The 27,455-nt window shown below is 58.4% G+C and overlaps 1 protein-coding gene and 1 long non-coding RNA gene across 15 annotated transcripts; one reads left to right on the top strand and one right to left on the bottom strand.

Moving 5' to 3' along the window:
* Window positions 1-114: 114 nt before the first annotated feature.
* Window positions 115-26,632, bottom strand: LOC132218920 (protein AF-17). 13 transcript variants are annotated; one of them, XM_059670816.1, is made up of 23 exons: window positions 26,286-26,632; window positions 25,009-25,088; window positions 24,499-24,553; window positions 24,150-24,259; window positions 23,257-23,360; window positions 22,908-23,001; window positions 19,874-20,044; window positions 19,099-19,197; window positions 16,374-16,578; window positions 15,113-15,727; window positions 14,513-14,694; window positions 14,133-14,241; window positions 12,877-12,943; window positions 12,565-12,710; window positions 11,874-12,071; window positions 11,682-11,770; window positions 10,274-10,623; window positions 9,776-9,866; window positions 8,249-8,608; window positions 2,671-2,706; window positions 2,020-2,139; window positions 637-673; window positions 381-524 (listed from the first exon to the last, which is right to left on the bottom strand). In XM_059670816.1, the coding sequence occupies exons 1-23, from the start codon at window positions 26,392-26,394 to the stop codon at window positions 514-516; spliced, it is 3,438 nt and encodes a 1,145-aa protein (XP_059526799.1). In that variant the 5' UTR covers window positions 26,395-26,632; the 3' UTR covers window positions 381-513. The 13 variants fall into 13 exon arrangements, with proteins under 13 accessions (XP_059526795.1, XP_059526796.1, XP_059526794.1 ...); XM_059670812.1 differs by lacking the exon at window positions 637-673 and having other exon boundaries at window positions 115-524; window positions 12,565-12,698; window positions 26,286-26,624; XM_059670813.1 differs by lacking the exon at window positions 637-673 and having other exon boundaries at window positions 115-524; window positions 12,565-12,695; window positions 26,286-26,624.
* LOC132218922 (uncharacterized) lies at window positions 12,290-22,963 on the top strand. Of its 2 annotated transcripts, none has more exons than XR_009449323.1 (4): window positions 12,290-12,436; window positions 20,367-20,516; window positions 21,926-21,984; window positions 22,824-22,937. It is a non-coding gene; the product is annotated as an uncharacterized LOC132218922 (long non-coding RNA). The 2 variants fall into 2 exon arrangements; XR_009449322.1 differs by having other exon boundaries at window positions 12,292-12,436; window positions 22,827-22,963.
* Window positions 26,633-27,455: the final 823 nt, after the last annotated feature.

Raw genomic sequence — 27,455 nt, 5'->3', positions numbered from 1 at the left:
TGGAATAAACCAGAATGGCCTCTCTCCTGTGGCCCATCTGGTACCCCCAGACCAGGGTTAGGAGCCAGAGCGGGGGTATGACCCATGCCCCCCCCAGTGACCACAAGAATACCATTCTGGATGGGCAGGCTTGTTTAATGCCACCTTCTCCACCAGCAGGTGCTAATCCAGGGACCTGTTCCTGGCTGCCCCAGGTTAGAGACTTCAGGCTATGGGAGTAAGTCCTTTATAAACCAGCTGGGTACTGGGGTCCCTGGATGATCACTTCTTGGCTCGGCACGCCCTGTCCTTCCCCACAAAGGGGGTGCCTGTCAGAGAGGCCTGGGGCTGATGAGCAGCCACCCTCAGAGTGGGGAGCCCACTTCTGCCTTCTGCACCCTCTCGCTCCTGTGGGTGCCATCGCAGTACGGGGGCTTCTGAGTGGCCTTGCAAGTACACAGGGCCACCATTCGGGTCTCCTGGGCTTTGAACTTGAGCGGGGAGAGGCCAGTGCGTTGGAAGAAGTGGGAGCCGTCACAGAAGGGCTGGGGAGGGAAAGAGAAGTTAAGAGCGCTGGCCCCACCTGTGGGGTGGGCAGGTCTGGGAGGAGCAGGGCACCGTGGTTAGGGCTCCCGCTCCCGAGTGACACTAGTTTACCTCTCATTTGTACTGTGAGGATAAGAGTTGAGTTGTCCTAAGGAAATCATAATCATTTATTATGCACTTTGCATACAGTAAGTGTTCAGTAAGTTTGAGTCATTACAGCATTCGTCTCCAGGGCACAAGGACAGAATTTCCAAGGTGAAATGGGCCTTAGGTTTTACACCAATAGTTTGTTTTTTGTTTTTAATGGCCCAGTCTCCACTGCCTCATGAAATTCATGTCTTTTCCCATCCTGGTAAAAACGGGGTTGGAGAGAGCCTGCATGCATCACAGGGCTTTAAGGCAGACTGGGGGATCAGTATTTTGGCTCCAGGAAACAACTGGGCGTATTACATGGAGTGGGTGTACCAGGGGGGAAGGGGGTGTCCTGTAGTGAACTGGCTGCCTGGTGCCAGCATGTACTCCTCGTCCATCCGAGCCCCTGTCCATCCCAGCAGGGGCTCGAGCAGAACCGGGTCACGGAAACCGAGGCCCGTGGAGGTGCTGCGACTTGCTGTTCGTGGGCCTCTTGACTTTGGGGTCAGGGTAGGGTCGGAGGAAGCCAGCCACTCTCCAGCTGAAGTTCCCTTAGCCCTGCTCTCCCCTCATGAGGACCTGCTCCAAATCGATCAGTGGCCCAGCAGGGCTGCTGACACCAGGCCACACTGATGGAGAAACACAGCTCAGAGCTCAGCACCGGGAGGAAAGGGGCCCTGGAGGCTGAGAATACGGAGCAGGTTCCCGCCGGATGAAAGGCTCCCGGGCCGAAGGGAGCAGGCAGCCAGGCTGCAGCCCGCCGGCAACCAGGAAAGTCAGATAAACAGAAAGGGAAGGGTTTTCAGAAGACTGGGAAGGGGCACTGGGGGGCAGCGAAACTGGGCAGTCTTCCCAAGATGGGGTCCCAGGCTGGGAACCTTTGGCCCAGATGCTTCTTAGGAGCAAGGAGAGAGAGAGAGAGACAGGCAAGCCCCTCTGCTCAGAACAGAGCCTGGCATGAGCCTCTGAGACGGGAGCACCAGAAGCAAAGTCCAGAACCCTGGGGAGGGAGGGGGGGGCTAGAAGAGGTCAATGTGTGTGTGTGGGGGGGATGGAACATGCAATACTTTCAACAATAAAGATTTTTAAAATCTAAAATAAAAATAAATAAATGAGATTTAAAACCACAGAAACCAGAACCCTGGGTTCCACCCGCCTGGCTGTGTGACTGAGTTTCTGTATCTCTGGACTCATCTCAAAGGGTTGATACAGACAGAGCTCAGGCTATGGGTGCGCCAGCCTGAGTATTTTTTTTCTTGAGAGGGAGCTCTCAGACACACCCTGCTTTCCCAGCCAGGGGTGTCGGATGTCAATGGGAGGGGGTACGGTCTCTCACCAATGGGAGGGGGTAGGGTCTCTCACCTGCTTCTTGCTGCGGCCACACACACACCACCTGTAGGTTTTCCCTGCCACTAGCTCCACCTTGATGGGTGTTTTCAGGGCCACCACAGGCTTGGCTGGGGCTTTGGGGAACCATTTGGCCTGTGGCAGGGAAGATGAGGGGCTTGGGGTCAGCCCAGGTCCTGGAAGCACTTTAGTCCTATGGCGGCCGGTATCCACTGGCCTGGCTTGTGGCAGGCTTCCTCTGGGATGACACCCAGCAAGGACATTCCTGCCCCCCCCAACCCCGCCTACCCCCCTCCCAAAGACACACTAAGTACCCCGAGCTCCAGATAGGCATGCAGGTTTGGAGACCCAGCTGCTTTCTCTCAAAACCCTGGCTCCACCTGGTGCTAGGGAGGGGAGGGCGGGGATCCTGCCAGCCTAAGCCGGCCAACGGCACCTGGGGCTTGGTTTATCAGGCATCGCTGGCTCCCTGCCCTGTGCCCTCTGGTCCAGCCTGCCTCCCCTGAGTCATCAGGAGGTGGCTACCGGCAAGGCAACTGCAGGCTGGAGCCTAGAAAGAAGGGCTGACCCTTCCAGGTTCCCTTCGCTGGTCTCTACCTGGGGGGCCTGGGGAACTTGGGCAGAGAGAAGGGGAAACGGGGGGGGGGGGGGGGGGGCGACACTTACCAGCCAGGAGGAGATGTCACGCCTCTGGTTCAGCTTCTGCAAGGCGCGCAGTCATCACAATACCGTGATTTGGAAACAGAAAAAAAAAGTCAATGGGAAGCGGAGGGCGTCCGGAGAGGAGTCATCTGGGAAGGAAGAGATGACCGCTTCTGGGTGGAAGAGAAGCGCGAGGGTAAGAGAATGGGATCACAGGACAGGAAGGAGAGCCGCTGGGGCGGTGCTGGCCCGCGGCAGGCGCTCGGGAGGGCTGCACGGCGCGGCGACGCGGGGACTTCGGGGCCGCGCAGCCGTGGGGCAGGCGGGCGGGGATTGGGGGGGGCATCGGCGCGGAGAGGAGGGACGGGCGGGGCTGGGGGGGGCATCGGCGCGGAGAGGAGGGGCGGGCGGGGCTGGGGGGGCATCGGCGCGGAGAGGAGGGGCGGGCGGCGCCGGGCAGCGCGGGGGATGCTCACCCAGGCCCCTGGTCGCAGGAGCGCGCCCATGCCACCCATGCTGGGGCTCGCAGCCACGCCGCTCGGGCTCCGCCCCGCTCCGGGTCACCTTTCCGCTCACTCCCGCCTCCGCCCGCCCGGCCCCGCCTCGGCCGGAAGACGCCGCGGGATTCCGCGCGGGTGGGGGCCGGAGGTCCGCGCGGTCCGGTGCCGCCCCAACCGCGGGAGGCCAAGCCGAGGCCCGTCCGGCAGCCTCCGCGGGCCCCGTCCCCGCGCCCTCTTTGGTACCCGCAGGTCTGCGGAGTGACCCGCGGCGCATCGCCTTTCGTTTCCCCGCGTGCGCTCCCAGCCCACCCCCCCACCCCCACTGCCACCCCACCCGCGGGCGGGGGGCCGTACCCTCCCGGGAGCCGTTTCTCCTGCAGAGTCTGGCAGTGTTTCTAGGAGCGCGGGGCGGGCACACCTAGGGAGCTTGTTTTTAAGATTCCACCAGCCCGGCCTACGCATCACATCCTCGTGGGTGGGCGCAGGTATGTGAATGTTCACGGTGCAGTCCTGGTGTTGTGCAGTCTGGTGAACTGTTATTCTCGTGCTTGAAGACTGTACTAGACATGCCCCCCCTCCCCAGGCTCCCACAGTTGGCAGGCACCTCCCTTTCCCTTCAGTAAAGCCAGACAAAGCAGGGTCTCTTTGGAGGGATTTTTTTTTTTTTTTGTAAAACATTCTTTTATTAAAAGAACAAGTGCTGTTTACGAACTGCCCTTCGTACAAATAACATCCGTTATACAAAGATACAAGATCCAGGTTATGCACAATTCCAGGCTTGGAGGTGGCGGGTGTTGGGGGGAGGGGGCGTTGCCTTTTGGGGTGAGAATATAAAGGAGGTTTTAGAAAGAATGAAAAAGGAGGCCTGGGTTTGCAAACCATGGCGTCCCCTTCCCGCTCCCTAGGAAGGGGCTGCTACGCGGAGACAGGCCGGGATGGAATGGGGGTGGGGAGGTCTAGGTTGGCGTCTGGGGTCCTGCCACCCAAGTCCCACGTTGGGCTGGAGGAAGCAAACAGAGGGCAATGAAGGCGCCCCTCAGTCCCCAACTTCTCAGTAGATCAGTCAGAGTGGTCAAGAGCTAGACACGTGTAGTCTGGTGGGTGTGACTGTAGGGGTCAGGGTGCTGGGTCCCAGCTGCCCAACTGAAGTGACTTAAATCCCACCGGACACCTCTCCCCAGGAAAGTACGCTGGGATAAAGGAGAATGGGAAAGCTGCCTAGCCCTAACTGGCCTACCGCACACCAAGGAAGATGCTGGAAGCTGGCGGGAAGAGGCTGTGCCTTTGAAAACGTGTCTGCATTTCTAGCTCGGGAAAGAGAGGTGTGGAGAAGATCGCCCTTCCTCAGAGCTGGCCCCTCGTGTCTGGGTTCTTCCTAGGAGTACTCCCCAGGAACTCAGAACAGGAATGCTGGGGCGCTCTCATCAGCCTCAAGGTAAAGCCACCTGGAGGGAGCAGTAGACCGTGAGCCCGAGGGAAAAAACGCGCACACAGGAAAATCTTTTTAAAAGCAACGTTTAAAGTGTCATTGTCCGTGGAGAGGATCCATCAGCTCTGAGCTAAGACAGTCAGTGCTACATAGATAACCGCCCCCACCCCCGGCACAGCCCTGCACTCACACCGTACATCACATATACAAGGACGGCCAGGAAGCCTCGTGGAGGTGGTGCAGTGGAGGGGGAGATGGGGGGACCAGGAGGCCAGTGTCCTGAGGGCTGGTCCTGGCTCTGCCAGAGCCCCAGCCCCTCCTGGGCTTGGAGGTATCACCTTTGAAGTGAGGATCTGGCTCAAATGACCCCTAAAGACAGGTCCCTTCCAGTCCTGACACTCATGCGCCAGCTGTGACCCCAAAGCCAGACAGCGGCTCTGCATGCACACCCCACTCGCATCTCCACGCTGAGGGTGATGACACACAAGCTCCTGCATGCATTTTCAAACTCCACTTCCGCCGCCCTGCAAACCACATCCTTCCCGCCCCCCCCAGACAGAGTGCTCTACAAACCTGCACCCCTTCCCACTCCCCATCCAAATTCCCTGGAAAGAGGACTGAGGCTAGGTCAGTATAACCATCCCCCCACCACACTCACATTGGGACCCTGCTCCTTCCTGAAGATATCTAGGCCTTTCTTATGATAAAGCTCCCTAAAGGATGAAAAGGTACCACCTCTCTTCTCTGGCCCCTTCCCATCCCAAATCAGGGGGGGGGGCGGGGGGGGGGGGGGACGGCACCAGTCCATACCCAGCCCAGGTCCCATCTTCAAACCTAACCTGACTACCCACTGCTGCGCCCGCCTGGGGAAAGCTGGAAAACACAGACTCTCGGAGGTGAGAACCCCAGACTCCCGGGTGCGGGAGGGGGGAGGAGGTCTTGGTTCCAGTGCACTAAATCATGGGGACCTCTCCCCCACAGCAGCCTTGGGTGGATTTGTCCCTCGCCATCCAGAACAGAAGTGGACTTCAGCTCTCAGTGGGCTGGCCTTCCGCAAGGGCGTGGGTGTGAATGAACAACTCTTCTAAGAATCTCTGAAAAAGTTGTTTTTCTTCTCAGTGATTTGGGGGCAGGGAGTTAGATAGCTTAACAGATGAAGATTAACACAATGCTGAATTCTATCATTTCTTCCTGATATTTAGCATTAATAAAAAGTGAGTATTTCTGAGGTCATCACAACTGCCACCCCTCCCCCCAAGCCCTTGCAAGGGCCTAAGAAATTGCCTTGGAAGGATTCCCACCCACCCCCTCCATTATCAGCTCCCTAACATATTACAAAGTCTTATCAACAGTAATATTAATATTATTTTCAGTATCAGAAAAAAACCAGTTGAGCAGCACAGGCAAAAATATATCTGCACTACGTTTCTGTCATTGCCAAAAATATACACATCTTCTTTTCTTTATTAAAAAAAAAAAACCAACAACAAAAACCCAAACAGGAACATACACACACACACACACACACACACGCACGCACGCACGCACACACATCCACACATGCAAAGAGACTGACAAGACATGAGCATCAGGGAAAGCTGGAAATGCCTTCTCCTGGCTCCAACCCCAGTGCAACTGAAACAGACACAGGCTTCAACCTTGCCCCTCTCCTGGCTGTCCCACGGGCTCCTAGGCCTTTGCCACCAAAGGCTCTGGGCAGGGGGGACTCTGTCAGGTGAGAATCTAAGCATTGCCCACTATACCCCGAGGGAAAACAGCTGGTGGGTGAAGGGACAGTTGTAGGTCAGCTTAAGCGTGAGTCTCCCCTGGTTGGTGGAGGTGGCGGTCTGGTGCAGGAAGTAGGCTGGCTAGTTCTGGGAGGGAGGTCTTCACAAAAGGAAGTGGCACTTGACCCTCCCTTGCTCTGTCCCCCAATCCCTGGGGCTCCCCTTGTGCCAGGGAAGCAGGACCAACTCTAGTGGAGGGAGGGGAGCTCTGAGGGGGCACTAAGACCATGAGGGATCTGGGGAAGGGAAGGCAGGATTTACCCTGATTCAAAGCCCTCAGCCCCCAGTTACTCTCCAATATTGGAGTACTGTTCTGATTTTTGTTAACCACGCATGCCCCAGAAAGGGACCAAAGTTGGCGAGGGTGCAAACAAGAGCTGGGAGCCCCCCTTCTGAGCACTGCTCCTATCCCTGTCCTCAGCTGCCCCAGGTCGGGGGAGACAGACGTACACACACGCACACACACACACGCACACGCACACACACGCAGCTAACTCCATCTCCCCACCCTCGGCACTCCTAAATCCAATATCCAATAGTGCAAAAAGGGGCAGGGCACCCAGGGGGCTGGGTTTCCGCCCCCCAACCCATCATTGGGCTCCCCCAGAGGTGGGGAGGCTTGGGCTGAGTTTGAGGCCACCCTACCCCTTCCTCAGCCTCCTAGTCTGTGGGCTTTTACAAGCTCAGCTTGTGACCCTTGTTGGGGGGGGGAAGGGGGGGAGACAGGGGAAGAAGACAGGTGAAAAACAGTCTAAGGGGTCCCTCCTGCCATCTGCCCAAGTTGGGAAGAACTGCAGGTACAGTTGGGCCACCCCTTCTTCCTTAACAGATTTCTGCGCAGGGGCAGGCCCAGGACCTGTCCCATCAAGTGCTGATCCATTTTATGTGGTGGGTCCGACCAACCCCCCACTTATGCCGTGGCCCACTGTGCTCCCCGAAGGACCTCAACAGGTTTGCTGAGAGGGGCTCCTAGGTCAGCTTGGAGCCCGTCCTCCCTCTGAGCCCCTCACAAAGGGTCTCTGCAGAGGGGAAAGGGGCCAGAGAGAAGGAGCTCCCCTCCCGTCTCAGTCCTCAGCACCAGGCGCACCCCACACTCCCCAGGTCTCAGCACGTGCTCTGGGCTGGGACTCTCCAGGATCTGGGCGCAGGCGCCTGCTCCAGGCTAGGACCCCCTCAAGCCAGGATTGCCCCCTCCACTTTGGGGGTCAGGAGGGGTGTGGATGGATTTAGCCTTTTTCCTGGTTGGCTGAGGCTCCTTTGTCAGCGGTCTGGAAAGAGAGGAAGGGAGGCTGGGGGTTTGGGAGGTGTCTGGTCCTAACACCCAGCTGAGAACAGCTCTTTGGGTTAAGAAAGCTTTTGAAAGGTGCAGGGAGGGAGCCCAGCTCAAGTTCCTGACCTGGGCTCTGATGGGTATACATCAAAGTCAACAACGTGTTGTGTGTGTGTGTGGAGGAGGGTGCGGGGGGGGGGGGGGGGGGGAGGGAGAAGGGGAGTGTGCTCTGCACAAGGGTGCCTGGCTAGGCCGGCATGCTCCAGCCAAAGCCAGCACCCATGCTGTCTTTATGCCCTCAGAGTGGCATAAGGGGGCATTTCCAGAAAGGTCCACCCAGAGCATCCTCTCTTTCTACTGAGAGAGGAAATGGCCTTTTCTAATTGGTCTTCCCAGAGGAATGCTGCTTCCTAATTGGTCCTTTTAGTATTAGCGCATGCTCAGAGCGCATCTTTCTTGGCTCTGCAGGAGGGAGCCCACGTGCCTGCAGAGGCCCTGGGGTCTGGAGCAGAGTGCTTTGCTGACCTCGGGGTCACTTCCTCCTCCTCCTGATGGACCTGCTGATGCTGCCTGTCCCAGAGCAGGAAGACAGGACAGCCCCACAGCCCTTACTCACCCCTCCTTTGGGGCCACTGCCGCTGCTGTCCGCCCCCGACAGGCTGAGGAAGGGGTTGGTCTGAGCCGTCAGGACTGGAGGGCCGCCTGCTGCTGCTACTGCTGCTGCGGCCGCAGCTGCTGCGGCCATGAGACTTGTGTTGTTGCCGAGGGAGGGAGCCACCAGGGCTCCTGCGGGCAGCAGGGGTGGGGCAGATGCTGCGGGCAGCAGGCCAGGAGTGCCCGCAGACAGCAGGGGGGCAGAGCTTCCGGCCAGCAGGCTGGCCATGGGCAGCTGAGAGCCCCCGGCCATCTGCAGCCGCTGCAGCTCCCGCTTCTGCTGGATCTGCTGGATCATCTGGTAGACAACGGTCTGGTGTTCCTGCAAGCAGGCCAGATCGCTCATGGGCCAGTGGTTCCCGAGGCCACCTTGCCCTGCTAGGCCCAGGCCCCATCCCCTCACAGTGGAGGCAGGAGATGGTCAAGGTTCTCTTGTCTCTGACTCCCCACTCTGGGCCTCAGTCTCCCCATCTGGACAAGAAAGTGGTTGCACACCGTCAGTGTTGGTCAAGTGGGGCACTGCTGGCCAAGCACAGGGTGTTCAACATCCCTGGCCCCGCCCCGCTCAAGTCAGTTCCTCAGTCACCAGGACAACAACAAATGCCCCAGGGGTGGTACGACCCCAACCTGAGAAACATTAAACTAGGTCAATAGTGTTCAACTCCCCCTCTTTTTTGTTTGCTTTTTTAAATGTGAGATTCATTTATTTTTGCTTTGAGAATGCAAAGCATTTTCAAGTATTCGGAAAACCAAAACAATACAGTGGGGCCTTGACTTACGAGTTTAATTTGTTCCGTGACGGAGCTCGTAACTCAAATTACTCGTATGTCAAATCTTAAAGTGAACGAGTGAGACAGGTGATGCTGGGCTGATATTGTGGCGTTCACTGTGACGTTCGCTGCGCCAACTAGCGGTGGGGTATCTGAAGCTGGCTCGTAACCCGAATTTTAGCTCGCAACTCAAAGCAAAAAATCGGCCGAGAGACGGTTCGTATCTCGAAAAACTTGTTAGTCGGGACACTCGTAAGTCAAGGCCCCACTGTATATCATGGTTTATCTTAGGAAATCTTGCTCCTACCCGTTCCCATCTGGCCCTTATAACCAGTTGAATTGGTTTCTTGTGTCTCTTTCTAATGTTTATGTGAAAATGACTATTGTTTATATAGTTCCAGCTCCCTCCTTTTTGAAAGGAAACCGTGGCAGAGCCCAACATACAAGGCAGACCCAAAAGGGGCTGCTCTGGTTGAGGGTGCCACCTGCTCAGCCACCTCTCCACACGCACTCTGAGGTGCCCCCTGAAGATCCTGGGGGCCGGGATTGGAAATGCTCAATAACTGAGGACCTGCTCTCATAGAGGATGCTCCCGTCCCACAGGTGCACTCTCAGCCCAGCCTGGAGCTGTTCTCCCTCCCCAGACCCTCTGCCATGGGCCCCTCTAGCAGAGCTGGGGTGGGGGGGTGGGGGAAGGGCCTGGGAAAGGAGGGCCTTACCGGGGTCAGCTGTGGGGAGGCGAGGAGCTGCTGGAGCTGCTGGAGCTGCTGCTCTTGCTGCTGCAGGAGGTGTCTCTGCTGCTCCGTTAGGCTGAGGCAGGGGGACAAAATACAGACCATGGGGAGGGACAGGGAAACACCCCCTCCCATGAGTTCCCAGACTCCCTCAGACCCAGGTGGAGAGAGGCAGGGATGTGCGACTTTAGACTAGAGAGAGAGAGACTGAGCTCAGAGAGTGCAGCGGGAGGCGAGTTAGATGGAATTTCCCCAGAAGGAAAACCTAGACTGGGGTACAAGAAAGAGACAGCTTTGTCCTAGAAAGTTGCCATCCAAAGGGCGCTCACAACTAACATCTAGGGAGTCCCTGGGGCCAAGAGGTGACTAAATTCTGTATGGTTGGAGGACACTCTCCCCTTTGGGGGACCTTGGGTGTTTGGGGGGAGTCCCTCCCAATAGCCAGCCTCCCCATTCCCTTCCCCAGGCTAAGCTTTCCCTCACCTGTTGAGACAACCTGGCAGCTGCAGCGCGGGGGCCCCACCAGCCTGGCTCAAGCCTGCAGGGTTGGGGGCAGCAGCCCCATTCAACCCCCCCAGGAGCCCATTGAGGGGCAGGGCCCCGCTGCCCGCCAGCCCCCCCAACAGCCCCTCAGCCATGGGCATAGCCCCCAGCCCCGCTGCCCCAGGTGCTCGGCCCAGCCCATTCTGTGGCTGGGCTGGGAGCGGGGCAGGGGCCCCAGGCAGGGCCAGGGGCAGGGTAGCAGGGCTCTGCTGGAGCAGGGGCAGCGGTGGGGGCGTGCTGTGGAAGGACAGCGACGAGCTGCTGCGGCTGGGGCAGCCTGAGTGTGGGTCCTGGGGAGGGAGGGGGAAGGGAGGGGTCAGAGGGGCAGGGGGCCAGCGTGACATTTCTGGCCCCCAGCCCAGCACCCGCCAACATTCTGAGAGAGCACAGCCACCCCCACCTCACCCCCAGGCAGAGCCACCCAGGAGGAAGAAGCAAGGCCCAGGGTTGAAGGGTAAGAATCCTAAATGTCTTCACAAATCATGTTTACAGGCCACTGCCTGGGCTCCAGCAGCCACCGTCCTTGGTGGTGAGAGTCTAGTATGCCAGACTCGGGGTTCAGTGCTTGACCTGCACTATCTCGTTCTTCCCTCTACACTCTTAGACTAAGGAAGTGTGTAGACAGCTAGGGTGACAGGCTCAGGTTCAAACCCTATGTCCCCAATTCAATGGCTCAGGTGGCTTCTCTGCCTCAGTTTGCTCATTCATTACATGGGGGTAACATAGTACCTATTCCATGAGTACCTATCCCACAGAGAAGACGAAACAAACCGATGCTTTAAAAACCTCAGCACCGGACATGACAAAGGGCATATATGCAGTTAATGTTAGTTATTATGGTGATTATTACTGCCCAAGTCACACAGTAAATGGCAGAGAGAACAAGAAACTAGTTTGCTTGATTGCAATAATCACCACAACATAACGAGTCACTGCTTCCCCAACCACCGCCAATCACACAGGAATTCTTTGTGGGAGGCACTGTCACGAACCCGTCACAAACCCTTCTCACAGAGGCCTCCCTGCCCACCGTAGATCTACAGAAGAACCCCAAGCCCCATTCTTCCTCACAGCCCTCAAATCATTTCCATTTTAGCATCTTTCCCCGGCTTGTAATTATGGACTGTTTTCTTGGATTTAGCCTATCTTCAGGAGCAGGACCTCGTCCGTTTTGCTCACTAATTGCTTTGCCAGTGCCTGGCATTAAGTAGAAAGCTCGTAATTATGACTTATCTAATGAAGGATCAATCAACTCATTGCTCTGCCAATCACTCCATTGTTCAACCTCCAATGGCTGCAGGGTGGAAGTGGGACCAGGAGGCCCTTCCCGGTGTCCACCGGTGCCCACCTCCGAAGACGTGGACAGCGAGTTGTCCAGGCCCAGACTGTTCTTCCCGGGAGGGCTCTTGCTGGTGCTCAAGGAATCGCTGCTGCCGGCTGAGGGGTGGGGGTGGGGGGATCAGGGAAGGCGGTCAGGCCTGAAATCGGAGCTAGTGCCCGCCGCCCGGCATAGGCCCCCACTCGCGGGCTGGCCCCTTACCTTGGGGAGGCAGGCCATAGGGCCCAGCGACAGGGCCGTTGGCGGCGGGCAGGACGGCAGGCAGGGCGGGGAAGGGCACAGAGAGCTGCACGTTGAGAACCTGCAGCCGCTCCTTCTTGGCCGTCAGGCTCAGGATCTGCTCCTGGAGCCGCTGGTTCTCCTTCTGCAGCGCGTGCAGCGCCTTCAGCATCTCCACGACTGCGGAGAGAGGACCGAGCGCCTGAGGGGGCGGGGCGAGGGCCGGGGGCGTGGCCAGAGGGCCGGGGGCGTGGCCATGGGACGGGGACGGGGCGGGGGCGGGGCCTGCGGAGGGACTCGGAACCGGACCTAGAAAGGAAGGCGTGGGCTAGAGAGGGCCTCAGGTGAGCTCGGAGAGGCGGGACTGGGGAACCGCAGGTGTGAGGACCGCAGGCGGGGCCTGAGGCTGGGTTCGAGGCCCGGTGGTTGGGAGGCGAGGGGCGGGCGGGAACTCGGGGCTCACAGGGAGTGGCCAGGAGCCCGGGAGGGCCGGAGGCGGGTGCAGAGGCTGCGGCGCCGGGTGCAGGGCCGAGAAGGGGCTGAAGGTGAGGCTGAGGTTGGCAAGAGTTAGGGCTGGGGCAGAACCTGAAAGGCGTTTGGGAACTTCGGGGAGAGGGTCGACCGGATCTAGGGATCCCGGGGCAGGTGTCCCAGCCCTGAGTCCCCTCCTCACTGTTGACGCCGGCCTCGCCGTCGCCCTGCTTTTCCAGCAGCTGCTCCATGTTCGTCGTCCCGGGGGCCGCTGGGTCTAACTGGCCGCCCCCGCAGGGTGCGGACGCCGTCTGGTCGAAGAGTGCGGGGAGGCTGCTGATGGGGGACCTGGGTCAGAAGGGGACACCGGGCTCAGGCTTACCTCCCGCTCCGGCCTCCCCTTCCCTCCCCTCCCCAGGGGTTCCCGTCATCCGCGTCTGAACCCCCCTCTTCTGGTGCCCGCTCCCCCGCCCCTCCTCCCGGGGTGCCCCTCCAGCCCCGCCCCCTCCCTCACATGGAAGACAGACTCTCCTGAGGGGAGGTCCCCCGACACCGGAAGCTGCAGTCCTCCAGGTCTGGCTCTGGGAAGGAGGAGGGAGGCGGGGGTCAGCGGGGGAAAGGGTGCCGCAGGCCGCTCGGTCCCCGCGGGGAAGGGGCATGGGATCTGGCACCTGACGGCAGACCCCTCCCCGGGACCGCCCCACCCCAGTTCCAGCTCCGAAGGCGCTGGGAGCCCTGGCCTGGAAGCGGCCCCGTGGGAGGTAAAGCCATGGGTCTGTCTCTTCCCTTCTCCAGGCAGAAAGGCTCCCTCTGCCCGGCTGCTTTCACACCTCTTCCCTGGACGCTTAACGCTGTAGAGATTTTGGGTCTAAGTCCTGGGTCGAACTTGGACCTGATATTTGCTCTGTGAACTTGGGCTTGCAACTAACCTCCGAAGTGATTGTCATGAGGTTTACAAACAAGGCAAATAAATGTGAAGTGTTAAGCTGCATGCAGGAAGCCCTTAGTAACTGTAGCTGTTAGGTTTTGTAGGACTTTTTATATTCATAAACTCACAAATTAGGTGGCAAAACCCTTGGTTGGGACACAGAATTCCTATTGGTTGGGGGGGAGGGGTGTGCCACCCCACCGTGTCACGTCTTTTTTTTTTTTTTTTTTTTCGTGTCACGTCTTTAATTCTGGGTCCGGTCTCTTTAAGAAGGCCTACCTGAACTGGTGGCGGGGTGGTAGGCCCCGCCCCCTGACTGGCCAGGTGGTGTGTCTGCACCAATCAGCTCTCCGGGGCTGGGTTGACTCTCAAGGGAGAGGGTGGGGCGCCTGTGACCCGCCCCTTTAACTCCTACACACCCGGAGGGCAGGTTGCCCAGCTGACGGCTGATCCCAAAGACTCTCTTTGAGGCCAGCTGAACCCAAAGGCTCCCTATGAGGTCAGCTGGGAGCTACGCCTTCGGCGCTAAGAGAACTGGGGTTAGAGTCAGGGGCCCAGAATTTCCTGACTTCCACTACCTTGAGCATTAATCTCTCTGCCCTTCTCCCGTGAGATGGAGCAGTAATTCTTTCCTGTCCTGTCCCAACCCCTCAGTAGGTTTTAACCTGAAAGTGTACCCTGTGTGTGAAAATATTTTTTGCAAAGTGGGCAATGGCCAGAGGGAGGGGGCAGCCAGGAAGCCCTCCCATCTTTTTTGGGGGGTGGGGGGGGCGAGACATGCAGGTGATGGGTGCCCCTCAGGCCTTTGGGAAGAAGGGGGATGGGGTCGGAGGCTCACATACCTGTGTGGCTGCTCTCGGCTTGGGTAAGGAGGGGGTTAACGACACCCATGGGGGTTCCAAAGATGTGGGTAGAAGGGAGGCTGAAGGTAGAGCCAGCCAGAGAAAACACCTGAGGGGAAGGAGGTAGAGTCCAGCCTGGTGGTTATTCTCAGATCTAGGGCAGGACTGTGCTTACGGGGTGGAGGGGACGGGGTGTGCTGGGGAGGAGAGAGGGCCAGAGACCGGGAGACGTTCTGGGGATCAAGCCCAATATCTTAAGTTCCCATGGCGGGCTGGGGTCTTTAGCAACCTGTCCCCCCCCCCCCCCCGCCCTGCACCCACCCCCCTGCTACATCCGCTTCCCTGCCCAGGGATGGAGGAGCCCAGGGGTAAGTCCTCACCTGAGTGGTGGAGATAGAAGCAGAAGAGGAAGGGAGGGTGCTGGTGAATGGGGAGCGGCTGAGGCGGGGCAAGGCAGAGGTCCCAGGGGGCCCCAGCAGGCTGGAAGAGAGGGGGGTGCTGCAGACAGCCCGCAGCATTCCACCACCGTGGGAGATGGGGTCCTTATTACTGGTGTAGATGCCTGCGGGCACAAGGACACAGCGGGAAGCCGATAGTCACCAAGCCCCTCCCCAAGGAGAACAGTCCCTGGGCCTGGCACCAGTCTAACCTCCGTGCACAGATGTCCCTTGTCGCTGGGTGGTATCTGCTCGACATGACTGCTTATTGGACTGCCCTGCCCGGGCCTGGGGAATTCCCAGCTATTCTAACACCCCAACCAAACTTTTTATGTCCTGCTGACAAGCCAACACAATCTCTCCTGCCACAACCATGCAGAAGGTGGGTATGGAGGAGTGTCTCAGAGGTGACTATCACTTCCATCCTGTATCTCCGTCCTTCGGAGCAGTTTAATCACATTCCCTCCTAACTACGTGCTTATCCCTGTTCCATCGCTAGACGGGCTGGGCCCTCAATGCCCACCATCCCACAGGGTCACTGACCTGCCCCTAGCAGGGGGGACTCCAGGCTCAGGCTGGGCAGGCTTCCGGAAGGCCCAAAGGTGCGGGAGGCCAGACCACCCAGGCCGGAGCTGACCAGGGAACCTCCTGAGAAGGGTGAGGCAGCAGTGGCGGTAAAGCCAGCCAGTTGGGCACCAGGCAGGGAGGGAGCAGCTGGGGCCCCGACACCCTCCTCATTCCGGCTGCCCTTGGGACGGCCTGGCCCATGTCGGCTCCTCTTGCTGGCTTTGTGCTTCTTCTCCTTCACGCCTGTCTCAGGGGTCTCTTCAGCGGGCGCAGGGGCAGCACTCAGTGTGGGCATCCGCTTGTGGGTGCCTGCTGAGGTCCCAGACCCTGAGAGGTGAGGAGACTTATAGTCTCCAGGGGACGGGGCCCGGGCCCGGCCTGAGCTGGGGGTGGTGGTGGAGAAGCGCATGATGGGCCCAAAGCTAGAGAAGACCACCTTCTGCTCAAAGAGGTCAGTCTTGGGGGGCTCAGGAGCTGCGGGAGAGGGGGGAGCTGAAGGGGTGGGGGCTGCGGGCTTGGAGCACTTGTCCTCCTCTGGCTGCTCCAGCTTGGGGAAGGCGGAGAAGTCAGGGGAGCTCTGCAGGGACGAAACTGCACAGAAGGAAAACAGAATTACAGCTGCATCCCAGATCCCTCACTCCCTCCCACTCCCAAGATGCACTAGTGGGAGAGCTCTGGTCAGGGGATGGGGAAGCCTGGTGTCCTGTCCCAGCTCTGCCACTATCTCTGTGTCCAGGATGAGTGCCCTCCCTCCCCCACTTACCATAAAGTGGGAGGAGAGGAGAGTTCCAGCTCAAAAGGGAAGGGTTTGGAGAAGTATAATTTGGTGGGGATCCCCCCATCTTTAACCTGAACCAATTTAAGAAGCAAAAGAGAGCCCTAGCCGGTTTGGGTCAGTGGATAGAGTGTTGGAGTATGGACTAAAGGGTCCGGGTTCGATTCCAGGCATGTGCCTCAGTTGCAGGCTTGATCCCCAGCGCTGGTGGTGGGGGGTCCGTGCGGGAGGCAACCAATCCATGTGTCTCTCTCACATTGATGTTTCTCTCTCTCTGTCTCTCCCCCTCCCTTCCACTCTCTCTAAAAATCAATGGGAAAAATGTCCTCGGGTGAGGATTAAAAAAAACACACAAAAAAATGAGATGCAAACTAATATGCAAAGGCCCTTGCTACAGAAGCTCAGGGCCAAAGGCTGTCCCATTCCCAGCCTCCTCCAGGAGGCTCACCTGCCCACACTCACCTGCAGGCTGGAAGGGCCCCCCAGAGGAGGAAGAGGAGGAGGAGGAAGAGGAGGAGGAGGCGGAGGTGAAACTGCTCACACCTTTCCCACTGCTCATCTTCTTCCCCTTGTGACTCAGGCTATGGCTGGAAGACTTTTTCCCCTTTGAGTCCCTGTTGCTCTCAGAGGTCTCCTGAGTGCTGGCCTCATGGTGGGAGGAGGAGGCCTAAAGAGGGGAGGAGAGAGGAAGGCTTGAGACCAACCGCCTGGGCCTGGGTTCACCCTGACTTGGGAGTGGAGCAGGAGCACGCAGGACCTGGGCTTTCCTGGGAGAGTCCAGAATTAGCTTCAAGAAGGATTCCGGGTAGAGAGATGGTGCCGGGAGTCCCTAGACCAGGAAGATGGGGAAGCAGCAGTGGAACTTGTGGGTGTGAGGAGAGCTGAGCGTTCTGAACCCAAGAAGCTGTCTGTCCTTCACCTCAGGTAGGAGACGAAAACAGTCTCAAAGTCTGTACTAATACACTCATTTGTTCGTTCATTCATTCATTCATTCACTCACTCATTCATTCAAGAAATACTTGCTGGACTTGTGTTGGGAAGCGGTGAGGGCCCGGCCGCATCTGTGGGCCCTCCAGTCACCACCATTCCCTCCTTGGTCTCCCCAAGCTGCCGCCACCTGGCTGACACCCTACTCCCTGGCCACTCTGTGCCTTTCCTAGACAACCTGCGCTTGCAGTGCGGAGCCCTCTGCCAGGAGAGCCTGTTACTCCTCCTGGAAAACTTCTCCTCCCTCAAAATCCAGCTTGGAAGTCCACTCTTCCATGAAGCCACCCTGGACTCCTGGGGTGGAATAAGCCACGCCGTCCTCCTATTTCCAGGACACTGTGTACCCACGGCAGCCACGCCTACAGTTGCCACCCTATAACTGAAATACACTGTCCCCATTTCTGTCCCCCCCGCCCCCCCCCCCCCGTAACCTCTCTGAGGGTGGCAGGGCAGGGGTGGGAGGAGAATGGGCTCTGTCTGCATTTACTGCCCTGTTTATGTTGCATGGTCTCGCCACCTCTCTGAGCTTCAGTGTCCTTACGGGGCTAATTACGCCTGTTTGGAGAGTTATGAGGAACATAATGCCAGATACTAGTACATACCGCGGGTCAATAATGATGATTCTGATGGCTGTGGCTGCTAGGAATATACTGCAGAGACTGACTGTGGTGGGTAAGAGTACAGGCCTTCAAGTCAGGCTGCATGCGTTCAAATCTCGACTCCATCACTACCTAGCTGTGCACTTTGAGGCAAATTACTTAACCTCTCTGTACCTCAGTTTCTCCATTTATGAAATGGGGTTAATAAAATTGGACTATTTTGAGGATTAAACAAGCGAATCCCTGTACACCCTGCAGATCCCCGTTCTAGGAGAGAGGCTGGCATGTGGCGGCTGAGTTAGAGCGTCGTGTTACCGCCATCCCCAGGGATGGCGCTTCTCCTCCCGGCGGAGACCAGATATTCGTGAACCTCTGCTAAACCCACAAATGCCAGGGGGAGGATGGATGGGGGAATGAGAGCCACCCTGTGCTGCCCTCCCTGGGGGGAGCCCGTGTCTCTTCTTCTTTGTTCTTTTCAACAGCTGGAGTTCTGAAGGGAGCCAGATGTGGTTCTGAGAGCAAGGGAGGCGAGGGGGTGGGGGAGGGGCAGCGGCAATGCTGGGGCGGGTGGAGGGGATGAGCAGAGTGCTCCAACATGTCCAAGGGACTACCCAGCCACTGGGGGCTACTCCCAGATCTCTGCCCTCTCTTTCTACCTGTCTGCAGGCCCCAGGGAAAAGGGCACAGGGCAGAGACCGACAAGCTGTTCCAGGTGAGTCCTGGAAAGCAGGGCAGGGAGAGGGTTACTGGGGTAGTTGCCACAGCAACATCCCCCTAGAAACCTGATACCTGAGCCTCCTGCTAATAAGATGCCCAGAGCTCTGCCAACCTCCCTCGGCAGTGGGAGTGGATGGAGCAATACTGGCCACAGGAGGAAGCAGTTTCTCCAGGCCCCTTTCACCTTCCCTGGGGAGGGCAGGCTGGCAGGAGGGGCAGAGAGGGCTGCTCTGGCTTGGATTAGGGACGCCCTGGCCTCGGGGAAGGGCCTGCTATTTGCTTATCCTGATGTTGCCCATTTCTGGAGACAGGCCTGACATACCATGCCCCGCCTTGAAGGTGAGATGAGGGGGGTGGGCCTGACATACCATGCCCCACCTTGGAAGGTGAGATGAGGGGGGTGGGGATTCGGGGTGTTGTCAGGGACCTGCCAGGGGCTACACTTTCAGTCCCTCCAGCATGCACAGGTCACAGGCTGTGGCCTTCTTCCTGACAGGGAGAAGAGGTGCAGGGGGAGGGGGCTGAGAGAGATGGGGTCCTCTCTACGTATCTCTGGAGAACAGGCTCCAGAGCTTGGAGAATTGGAAAACCGAGTGTGTATCCACAGACAAGAGCCCAGGGCTGAGGCTCAGTGTCTGGACAGAGGCAGATGTGAACATCTGGCAGCCAGCAGGTAGGGGTGGTGCTCCCCACCCACCCCTACCCTCCTGATGGTAAATGATTGGTGGGGCTGAGGAGTAGAGGGAGAGGGGGTTGAGGTGGGGAGCAGAGGCACATTAACCTGAAGCTGTGGGGGTGCCCAGGTCCCTGGCTCACCCTGACCCCTCACACCCTGCCCGCCTCCCGCTGCTGTGGCCATCCCTCTGGGCTGTGGGCAGCAGTACCTTGTCAGCAGCGGGGACCACGGGTGGGGTGAGGATGCTGGAGGGTGAGTCAGGCCTCTTCTTGTGCTTCTGTTTAAGGCGTTCCTTGTCCTTTCGACTCTGGGGAAGGACAGGTGAGCAGATATTGGTGCTGGGGGGGCATTTGGGGTGAAGATGACATGTGCATGTGGACAGTGGACCCCTCCCCGGGACGGGCTTTGTGGGTGTCACCTCCCCCTCTGGTGGGACTGGGGGACTTTGGCTGGACAGGAGTGGCTCAGGCAGGTTCCTCTGAGAGCCAACAGCCCCTCGTCCATTCTGCCTGCTAAAAATAGCCTGTCCCATGATCACGCGTGACACAGAGCACCACACACGTGAGCACGCACCTGCAAGGGTGTCCACCAGGGACACGGAGCTGTGCAGAGGGATGGGAGCCAGGCACACTGTGACAGGAGGCACAAGGGGACGCAGGCATGTACACTTACAAACTGGGCTGACACCAGGCTAGACTGTGGAGATGTGTGCAGGGCCATGTACTGGGGGCTGTCAGGACACTGTCGTGTCATGGGGAGGCCACTGGAAGAACCACACAAACACGAGGGCCCCAGGGAAGCCGGCCCTCACCTCGCCCTCTGTGATCCACACGGGTCACTTCCGCAGCCCCCTCCCTGCCCTCAGTGGCCTCAGAGGAGGGAAGGGGGCAGGCTCCTTGGCCGTGGGGCACCTTGTGGGGGCTTCTTGAAAGAGGTCTGAGTTTGTGAATGTAGCAGGACAGGTAGAGGGAGAAGACTTTTACCTTCTTCTGTGCCCTTTCGTGGTGGGAAGGGTGCTTCTCCTGCTGGGTGGATGGGGAGGCTGACCGGCTTCTCCGGCCAGCGATGAAGCCACTGCCACCGCCCCCTGTGCCGCTGCCTCCTCCTGCTGCCGCTGCGCCTCCGCCTCCCCCGCTGGTGTGCCGGGAAGTCTTCTGGGGAGGGAATGGAGAGGAGTTGCCGAACTCTCCTCTCATTAGCTTAGAAAAAGGTTCCTAAGGTCAAGTGACCCTGGGGGCCCCTTCCCCTGGCCTGCCTGTCCCTAAGAGGACCTTGTGTTTTCAATGATGCTCTGCTCAACGAAGGGCACTCCTTAGAGCAGTGGTTCTCAACCTTCCTCATGCCGCGACCCTTTAATACAGCTCCTCATGTTGTGGTGACCCCCAATTTCATTGTTACAAGTTGAACATAATTAAAGCATAGTGGTTAATCACAAAAACAATATGTAATTATATATGTGTTTTCCTATGGTCTTAGGTGACCCCTGTGAAAGGGCCGTTCGACCCCCAAAGGGGTCGCGACCCACAGGTTGAGAACCGCTGCCTTAGAGCTTCCCCAGGGTGTCCAGCGCACAGATCTAACAACGGAGGCCCAGAAGAGGCCAGGCTACAGCAAGGCATGCTGGAGGTAGGACTGGGGCCCAGGTGCTTGCTCTCCACCCACCTCTTTCCAGTGTCCTCTTGGCCCATCTCAGCCTCCTTTCTTGGGGTAGAGGATGTATGGGGGACCCTTGTGGGAACCCTGCTCCTCTACACTCCACCCCCCATCCTTCCCTCCAGACACTTCACCCCGGCCATCAGCCTTCTCCCTTCTCCCTTGTTCCTAGCCCTTCCCCCTCCACCAAACACAGTGGTTCCTTCTGTCCCAGGACTGCTACCCTGAAGAAGGGGGAAGTCAGCATCCACAGCAAAAGCCCAAATAACCCTCATGCTGCCTCTCCCCCAGCCAGGGCCTGCTCCTTCCTTCCTTCACTGCTAACAGACGCCCCAGGCCCAGTGTGATGGCTTCGCCTGTCCCTGACTTGCAGCTGCTCCCTCTAAGGTCACCCACTGCCTCCCAATTGCCAAACCCAAGGACTAATTCAGACCTCGTCTGACCCAGTCGCTCCCCCGGGCACCGATCTTACTACCATGCAGCTCTTAAGGCTCTCCCATTCATGCTTCCCTTCACACCTTGACCCTCCCGACCCTGATAGGCACCTGGGGATCCCAGCCCCAGCCTTATACACCTGGGATTGGCATTACCACCCTGCCGGGGTGTCGGACAGCCACCAAACCTAAACATTCCCACTTGGCACCTCCTATAAACCAAACCGACCTCCCTACCTTGTCCTAAGTCATCATCAAACCCTGAAACCAAGGTGACCATGTAACTTATGATCCAAATCAGGACACGGTTGAAATTTAAAGTGGGAACTATTAATGATTACACCAGGGCAATAGGCACAAACTGGGACTGTCTGGGGTAGACCAGGGCAGATGCTAACCCTACACAAGCCTGTTCATAACATCCCCAGGTGCTCAAGCCCATCCACCCAGCACTGAGAGCCTGGATCTTAACTGCCACCCTCCACTCCTCCTCAGCTGCCCCCACACAGAGGCAAGTCTACCTAGAAATGTTCTAGAGTCCAGCCTCATCCCTCCATCCCCCCCTTGTGCAGCTGTCTCCTAGCCGCCAGCCTCAGCCCTTTGGATCCAGCTTCCTGGTGCCTGCCAGAGTAATCTTCCCTAACAAACAAATCTGATCATGTTACCCTCCCGCTTACAAGCAGCCTTACAAGCCTGTGGCCTGGGGGTGAGGTCCAAGCTGCAATTCTAGTCTGGCCACAGCCTACCTCTCCAGGACACCCACAGCTTCTGGAACACACAGGTCTTTCCAACAAACATGAGATAGTACCCCTTCTCTAGCCTCTCCATGGCTCCCTGAAGCCCAGCTCTGGCCCTGCCTGAGATTTTTTTTTTTTTTTTGCCTCATCGCCTGCTCTGTCCCCACCAAACTCCCTGTTCTGCTGCTCACAAAGTTCTTTCTCCTCTCAGGACATGGCCCATACCAGTTTCAAATCAGACTGTCTGTTTGACCCCATACATGCTGTAAGGTAAGTTATATAACCTCAGTGGGCCTTAGTTTACTCATCTGTAAAATGGGAAAATATAGTACATCTAGTTCTTAGGGTCGTTGGAAGGATCATACAAAATAATACATGTAGCCCTAACCAGTTTGGCTCAGTGGATAGAGCATCGGCCTGCGGACTCAAGGGTCCTAGGTTCAATTCCGGTCAAGGGCATGTACCTTGGTTTCGGGCACATCCCCAGTGGGGAGTGTGCAGGAGGCAGCTGATCGACGTTTCTCTCTCATCGATGTTTCTAACTCTCTATCCCTCTCCCTTCCTCTCTATAAATATCAATAAAATATATTTAAAATAATAATAATAATAATACAGCCGAAACCGGTTTGGCTCAGTGGATAGAGCGTTGGCCTGCGGACTGAAAGGTCCCAGGTTCGATTCCGGTCGAGGGCATGTACCTGGGTTGCGGGCACATCCCCAGTAGGAGACATGCAGGAGGCAGCTGATTGATGTTTCTCTCTCATCGATGTTTCTAACTCTCTATCTCTCTCCCTTCTTCTCTGTAAAAAATCAATAAAATATATTTAAAATAATAATAATAATAATACATGTAAAGAACTTAGTACAGAGGCCGGGGCGCAGTAAGCCCCCACCCCCACATGTCGGCTCTTATTGTTCCCGCCTCCGTTAGCTTCTGTGCTACCTCTTCTTTGAAGCCTCCCAGACTAACAGGAGAGCTCTGTCTTCCGGACAGACTGCTAGGTTTTAACTCTGATTCACACCCCTCAGGCTCTACTTTAATTTACTCTTCCTTCAATGAAGAGTTCCTCAAGGGCAGGGATGAGTTCCTTCCATCTCTGTCTTCTCAGCAGCAGGCACCAGCTTGGCCCAGAGCCCACACCCTCTAAACCGTGGCTGATTGACCCATTCGTGCCCTGGCAGATGAGACTCACCATCTTGCTGAAGTGGTATTTGCAGTAGCCGCAGTACTTGACATTGTCAACCTCCAGCACCTCTTCCTCACACAGCAGGCCTGCCATTTGGGCGCTAACCGAGAGAGGTCAGCCTGAGAAGGGTGTGGCCACAAACCAGGCCAGCCTCTGACCGTCTACCCTCCTGGACCCCCACTGGGGCAAAGCCAAGGCCATCCAAGGGAAGCACTGCCATGATCACCAAAGAGACAGCAGCTAGGACCAGCCCACTGGGTGGCCGTCACGGCAAACCTCGGAGGGGGTTGCTACAGCTGGCCGGGGATCCCAGAGAACCCCCGAGTGGGAGGCGAGGGGCAGGGAGGGGTCTCACCAGGTGACATGGAAAGCTTGTCGACATCCATGGCGGTTACAGGTCATGCAGGCTCCCGAGGCCGCCTTGCTCTCGCGGCCCTGCTCCTCGCAGATGTAACATGTCTGCAGGACACAGCTCACTCGTCCCCTCTCCCTCCCACCTACGGGACCCCTCAATTCCATCCTTTCCCCGGTACCCTAGGTTAGTGCTATCCGGCAGAACTTTCTGTGATGATGGAAATGTTCTATGCTGCACTGTCCGATACAGTAGCCATGAACCACATGGGCACTTGAAAAGTGGCCGAGGACCTGAACTTTAAATAGGACTTAATTTAATGTGCATAGCCATGTGGCTGAGCACAGTCCTTGGGGCCTGCGTCTGCCTTGCTCACTGGTGAGCTTATTCTCGCCTCTGACTTGAACCTGGGATACCCCCCACCCTCCCCCAGGCTGCCTCCTGGTCTTAGCCTCAATGTCTGTCTCTTTCCTTTACCACTTTATTAAAGAAAGCCCCCGATGAGGTATTCTTTATTTCAGTACCTTGTTTTCTTCACAGCACTTATCACAAACGGCATTTACGTTATTTGCCTGTTTATTGATGTTTACAGTCTTCCCACATAAGTGTGGGTTTCGTGGGGGAGGGAGCGCGTCTGTTTTGATCGGTACTGAACACTGCGTGCCTGGTGGTACCTTGCCCCGGATCTGACACCCACTCAGCGCTCGGTGACTCCTCGCTAAGGTCTACCCCCTGGCAGGGCTTGAATTCCAGAGTATGACTGAAAGGTGCCTACTCACTTCCTGAGTTCCCTGAAAGTGTCTGTTGGACAGAATCAAGTTACAGGGGATGAAGGGAGAGGTGGAGGGACCCAGCTAGGGAGGGGACGAGCAGGAGGGCATGGCGGGGCCGCTGACCTTGTTGAAGCGATCATGAGGCACATACTGCAGCACGATGGGCTCCATGGTGAGCACGTTGGCAAACTGCACCTCAGGGATGTAGAGGGCACACACCACGTGGGCCCAACCTGGGGCAGTGGGGGGCAGGCCTCAGGCAAGCCCGAGACCGGACCCCTCACAGCCCCACACTGCAGGCAGTCCCCTCCTCCATGGCCTTCCCATCAGATTCCAGTGCCAGCCAGGAAAGGGAAATCCAGCACCCCCCATACAGACACACATGTCTGTCCCCCTGCCTTCCCAGACCCTGCTCAGGGGGCCTTGCTGACCTCAGCAGATGAGCCCTGGAGCTCAGGCCCCCCCCCCTCACCTCCATTGTCAGTCCTCTTCAATGCCCCGTCTTTGTGTGGGCACAGCTCACACCTCTGCCAATGCAAGGAGGCACAAGGATTGAGGAGAGGGCCTTTTCAAAAGGGGTGGGGACCTGCTGACCTGCCTCCAAGCGCAGAGGGCCCCGGGAGGAAATGATCAGCTGTCTAGGGGGGAATGAGCTGGGGTCTAGAGCAAACAGGATTGGCCATGAGCCGGTAGCTGTTGACGGTGGGTGTTGGGAACATAGGGTTCCTTAGACTATTCCTGCTGCTTTGGTACAGGTTGGAAACTTTCCATAATAAAAAGTTCAGACAAGCAAGCAAACAAAAATAAAAGGCCCCCTGCCTGAGGCAGGGCAGAGTGAGTAATGAGCTGAGGGCGAGATGGGGTAGGCGATAGGTGTGCAGGAAACAGGAAGTCCGGTGTGACAGTCCCACCCCAGTCTCAGCGTAATCAGGGGAGATGCTCAGGTGTATGGGTGGGAGGGGGAGGGGAGTCTCCAACTCACCACCCTGGCTGCTCGCTCCTGAGATTCGCATTTCCGGCAGAACCAGGGTCCTGTGGGCACCTGGACGATGCCATAGCAAGCTGGGGGTGGGGGAGGAGAGTCACAGAGCAAATTTGTCATCAGTGGCTTTTACCAGAGAAAGGGGGCGGGGGGAGGGGGTGACTCTAAAGGACTACAGCCAGTTCCAGTAGGGGGGGCTGCTCCTCTCTCTGGGGGTCACTAACTGGCCAGCAGGACCACAAAGAATGCCCAACAGCGCACAGGACAGCCTTCAGCCACAGAACCGAGCACTCCAAGTAGGGGCAGGAAGTCTGAGCCCTTGACCTTAAACTCTAGTCTAGAAGACCCTCCTTTCTGGACCTGTTTCCCAGTTTCTGCTGGAGATCACCCGGAATAGAGAAAACTAGAGGGACAACATTACCATAGGCGAACACGTTTGTGTTGTTAGGGGGGGGGGGGTGTCTTAAAGGGCCAGTAAAAGAAGAGGCGAAAAGTTGGGGGTCCAAGGACCTCATCTTCTGCCTCTCACTATAATAGGGCAGGTCAAAAGTCAAGGCTGGGGGTAGGTGCAGTACAGGTAACCTATAGGAGAGCGGCGGCAAGAGCCGACAGCGCCTGCCTTAAGGGCTGCCCCGGGAAGGAGGGGGGCCGCCGCTGTGCCAGGCGGGCGGGAGATGCCAGCCTGCGCCCTCGGCAAGATTCCTCAAGGAGTTAACTCCCGAACCATGTGCTGCCGGGGGAAACTCCAAACCTCCCTCCTGTCGATCCCGGCCCCTTGCACAACCTCTCTCCCTTCCGAAGCGCTTCCCGGGAGGATTTTAGGAGTCCCCACTCCCCTGGGACCCTTCTCCTCCCTTCCCCATACGCTCCTCCCAGCATCCGGAAGCGGGAGGGGGGGTGACTCCCCCTTGACCTCTCCCTCCGGGAGCCGGGACCAAAATAACCCGGCAGGAGGGGACACCTCGTAGGTAAACATTCCCGCAACAGCCCGGACAGCGGCGGTTCCGGGCGCGGGGAGTGTGCTCACTGCCCCCGACTGTCTCCAAACTCCCTCAACTTGGGGTGGGGGGCGCGGGACTGGAACAATAGGCGAGAAAACAATGCCTGACCCGGTCCTCCAGGACAGGGCGGGGGGAGCCCCCCGACGCCTCCCTTCCCTTCAGGTGGGGTGGGGGAGGGGCGCCCGAGCCCCGGGAGGTCTCCGGAGGGCGCGGCCGAGGGCGCCCTGCGCGCGCCGCCCCCGGGGTCCCGCCGCCCCCCGCGGGCCACCCCTGTACCTTGGTGGACAGCCACGCTGCACGCGTGCCCATCACAGTAGACCAGCGGGTTCTCGGCCCAGCCCCTCTCGTCCGAACATACGCAGCAGCCTCCTACCATCTCCTTCATACTCCCATGAGCTCCCTCCGGGGCTGGGGCGGGGGGCCGGCCGGCGGGGGTCGGGGGTCAGGGGGGGAGGGAGGGAGCGGGGGGCCGCGCGCCTCCTCGCTCCCTCCTCCTCCTCCGCCGCCGCCGCCGCCGCTCCTTTTCTTTGCCTCCTCCTTCCTCCTCCTCGGCGTCCTCCTCCTCCTCCTCCTCCTCCTCGCTCGCTCGGTCTGGCCGCCCCCCCCGCCGTGCTCTCGCCCTCATGCCCCGACGGGCCCCCCCGCCCCCCAACAATGAGAGTCGCGCGCCGGGTTCGCCCCCTCCGCGCCGCGCGCCCAGCTACGAGGGCCGCCCAGCCGCCTAGCAGCCCGGGCCCGGCGGGGGAGGCGCCGAGTGGCACATCGCGGGCGCCCGCCCCGCGCCGCCCGCTCACGCGCCGCCCTCCCGGCCCCCCTGCCCGGCCGCGGCAGCCATGGCCGCGCGCCTCCGCCTGCTCGCTCCCGGCCCGCCCGCCGCCCGCCGCCCGCCGCCGGGTAAAGTCTTAGGTTCAGGGAACAAAGCCTGGCTTGGTAGGGAGCTTTTCGCTCGCTGGCTCCTCGCTCCTCTTCCCTCTTTCTTTTCCTTCCTGTAGTTCCCACTTGGCGCTCCCGAGCCCTCCCTCTGCCTGTCTTTCGGTCTCGGCTCCGGGTCCGAGTCTCCGGACTCCCCCGCCCAGCTCTTCGTTTCTGCGGCCGTTCCTCAACCCCAAGGACATTGGGGCGGAGAGCAGGGGAAGGGGCGCTGGGAGGAGCAGGGGCGCCGGGAGTCGCTCGCCCCTCCGGGTCTGGGGCTCTTCGGATGGCCGCTCGTGCGCCCTTTCCTCGGAGGCCATTCTGTAGGGTAAACGCTCCAACACGCAGACATTTGTTCATTTAACAAGTATTTATTGAGCGCTTACTATGTGCAGCCGCTGGGTAGCGCCGCGAATAAAACAGGTATTCCTGCCCTCGGGGAGCTTCCGGTCCAGCTCAGACACACACGCACCGGGACTCGTCACCCTTGCAGATACCCCGAGGCACCCAGACACACACCCTCACTCCCAGCCG

This window comes from Myotis daubentonii, chromosome 16 (genome assembly GCF_963259705.1).
Source record: "Myotis daubentonii chromosome 16, mMyoDau2.1, whole genome shotgun sequence".
Lineage (NCBI taxonomy): Eukaryota > Metazoa > Chordata > Mammalia > Chiroptera > Vespertilionidae > Myotis > Myotis daubentonii.
The sequence above is the reverse complement of the archived record's forward strand: the minus strand, read 5'-3'. Positions and strand labels throughout refer to the sequence as shown.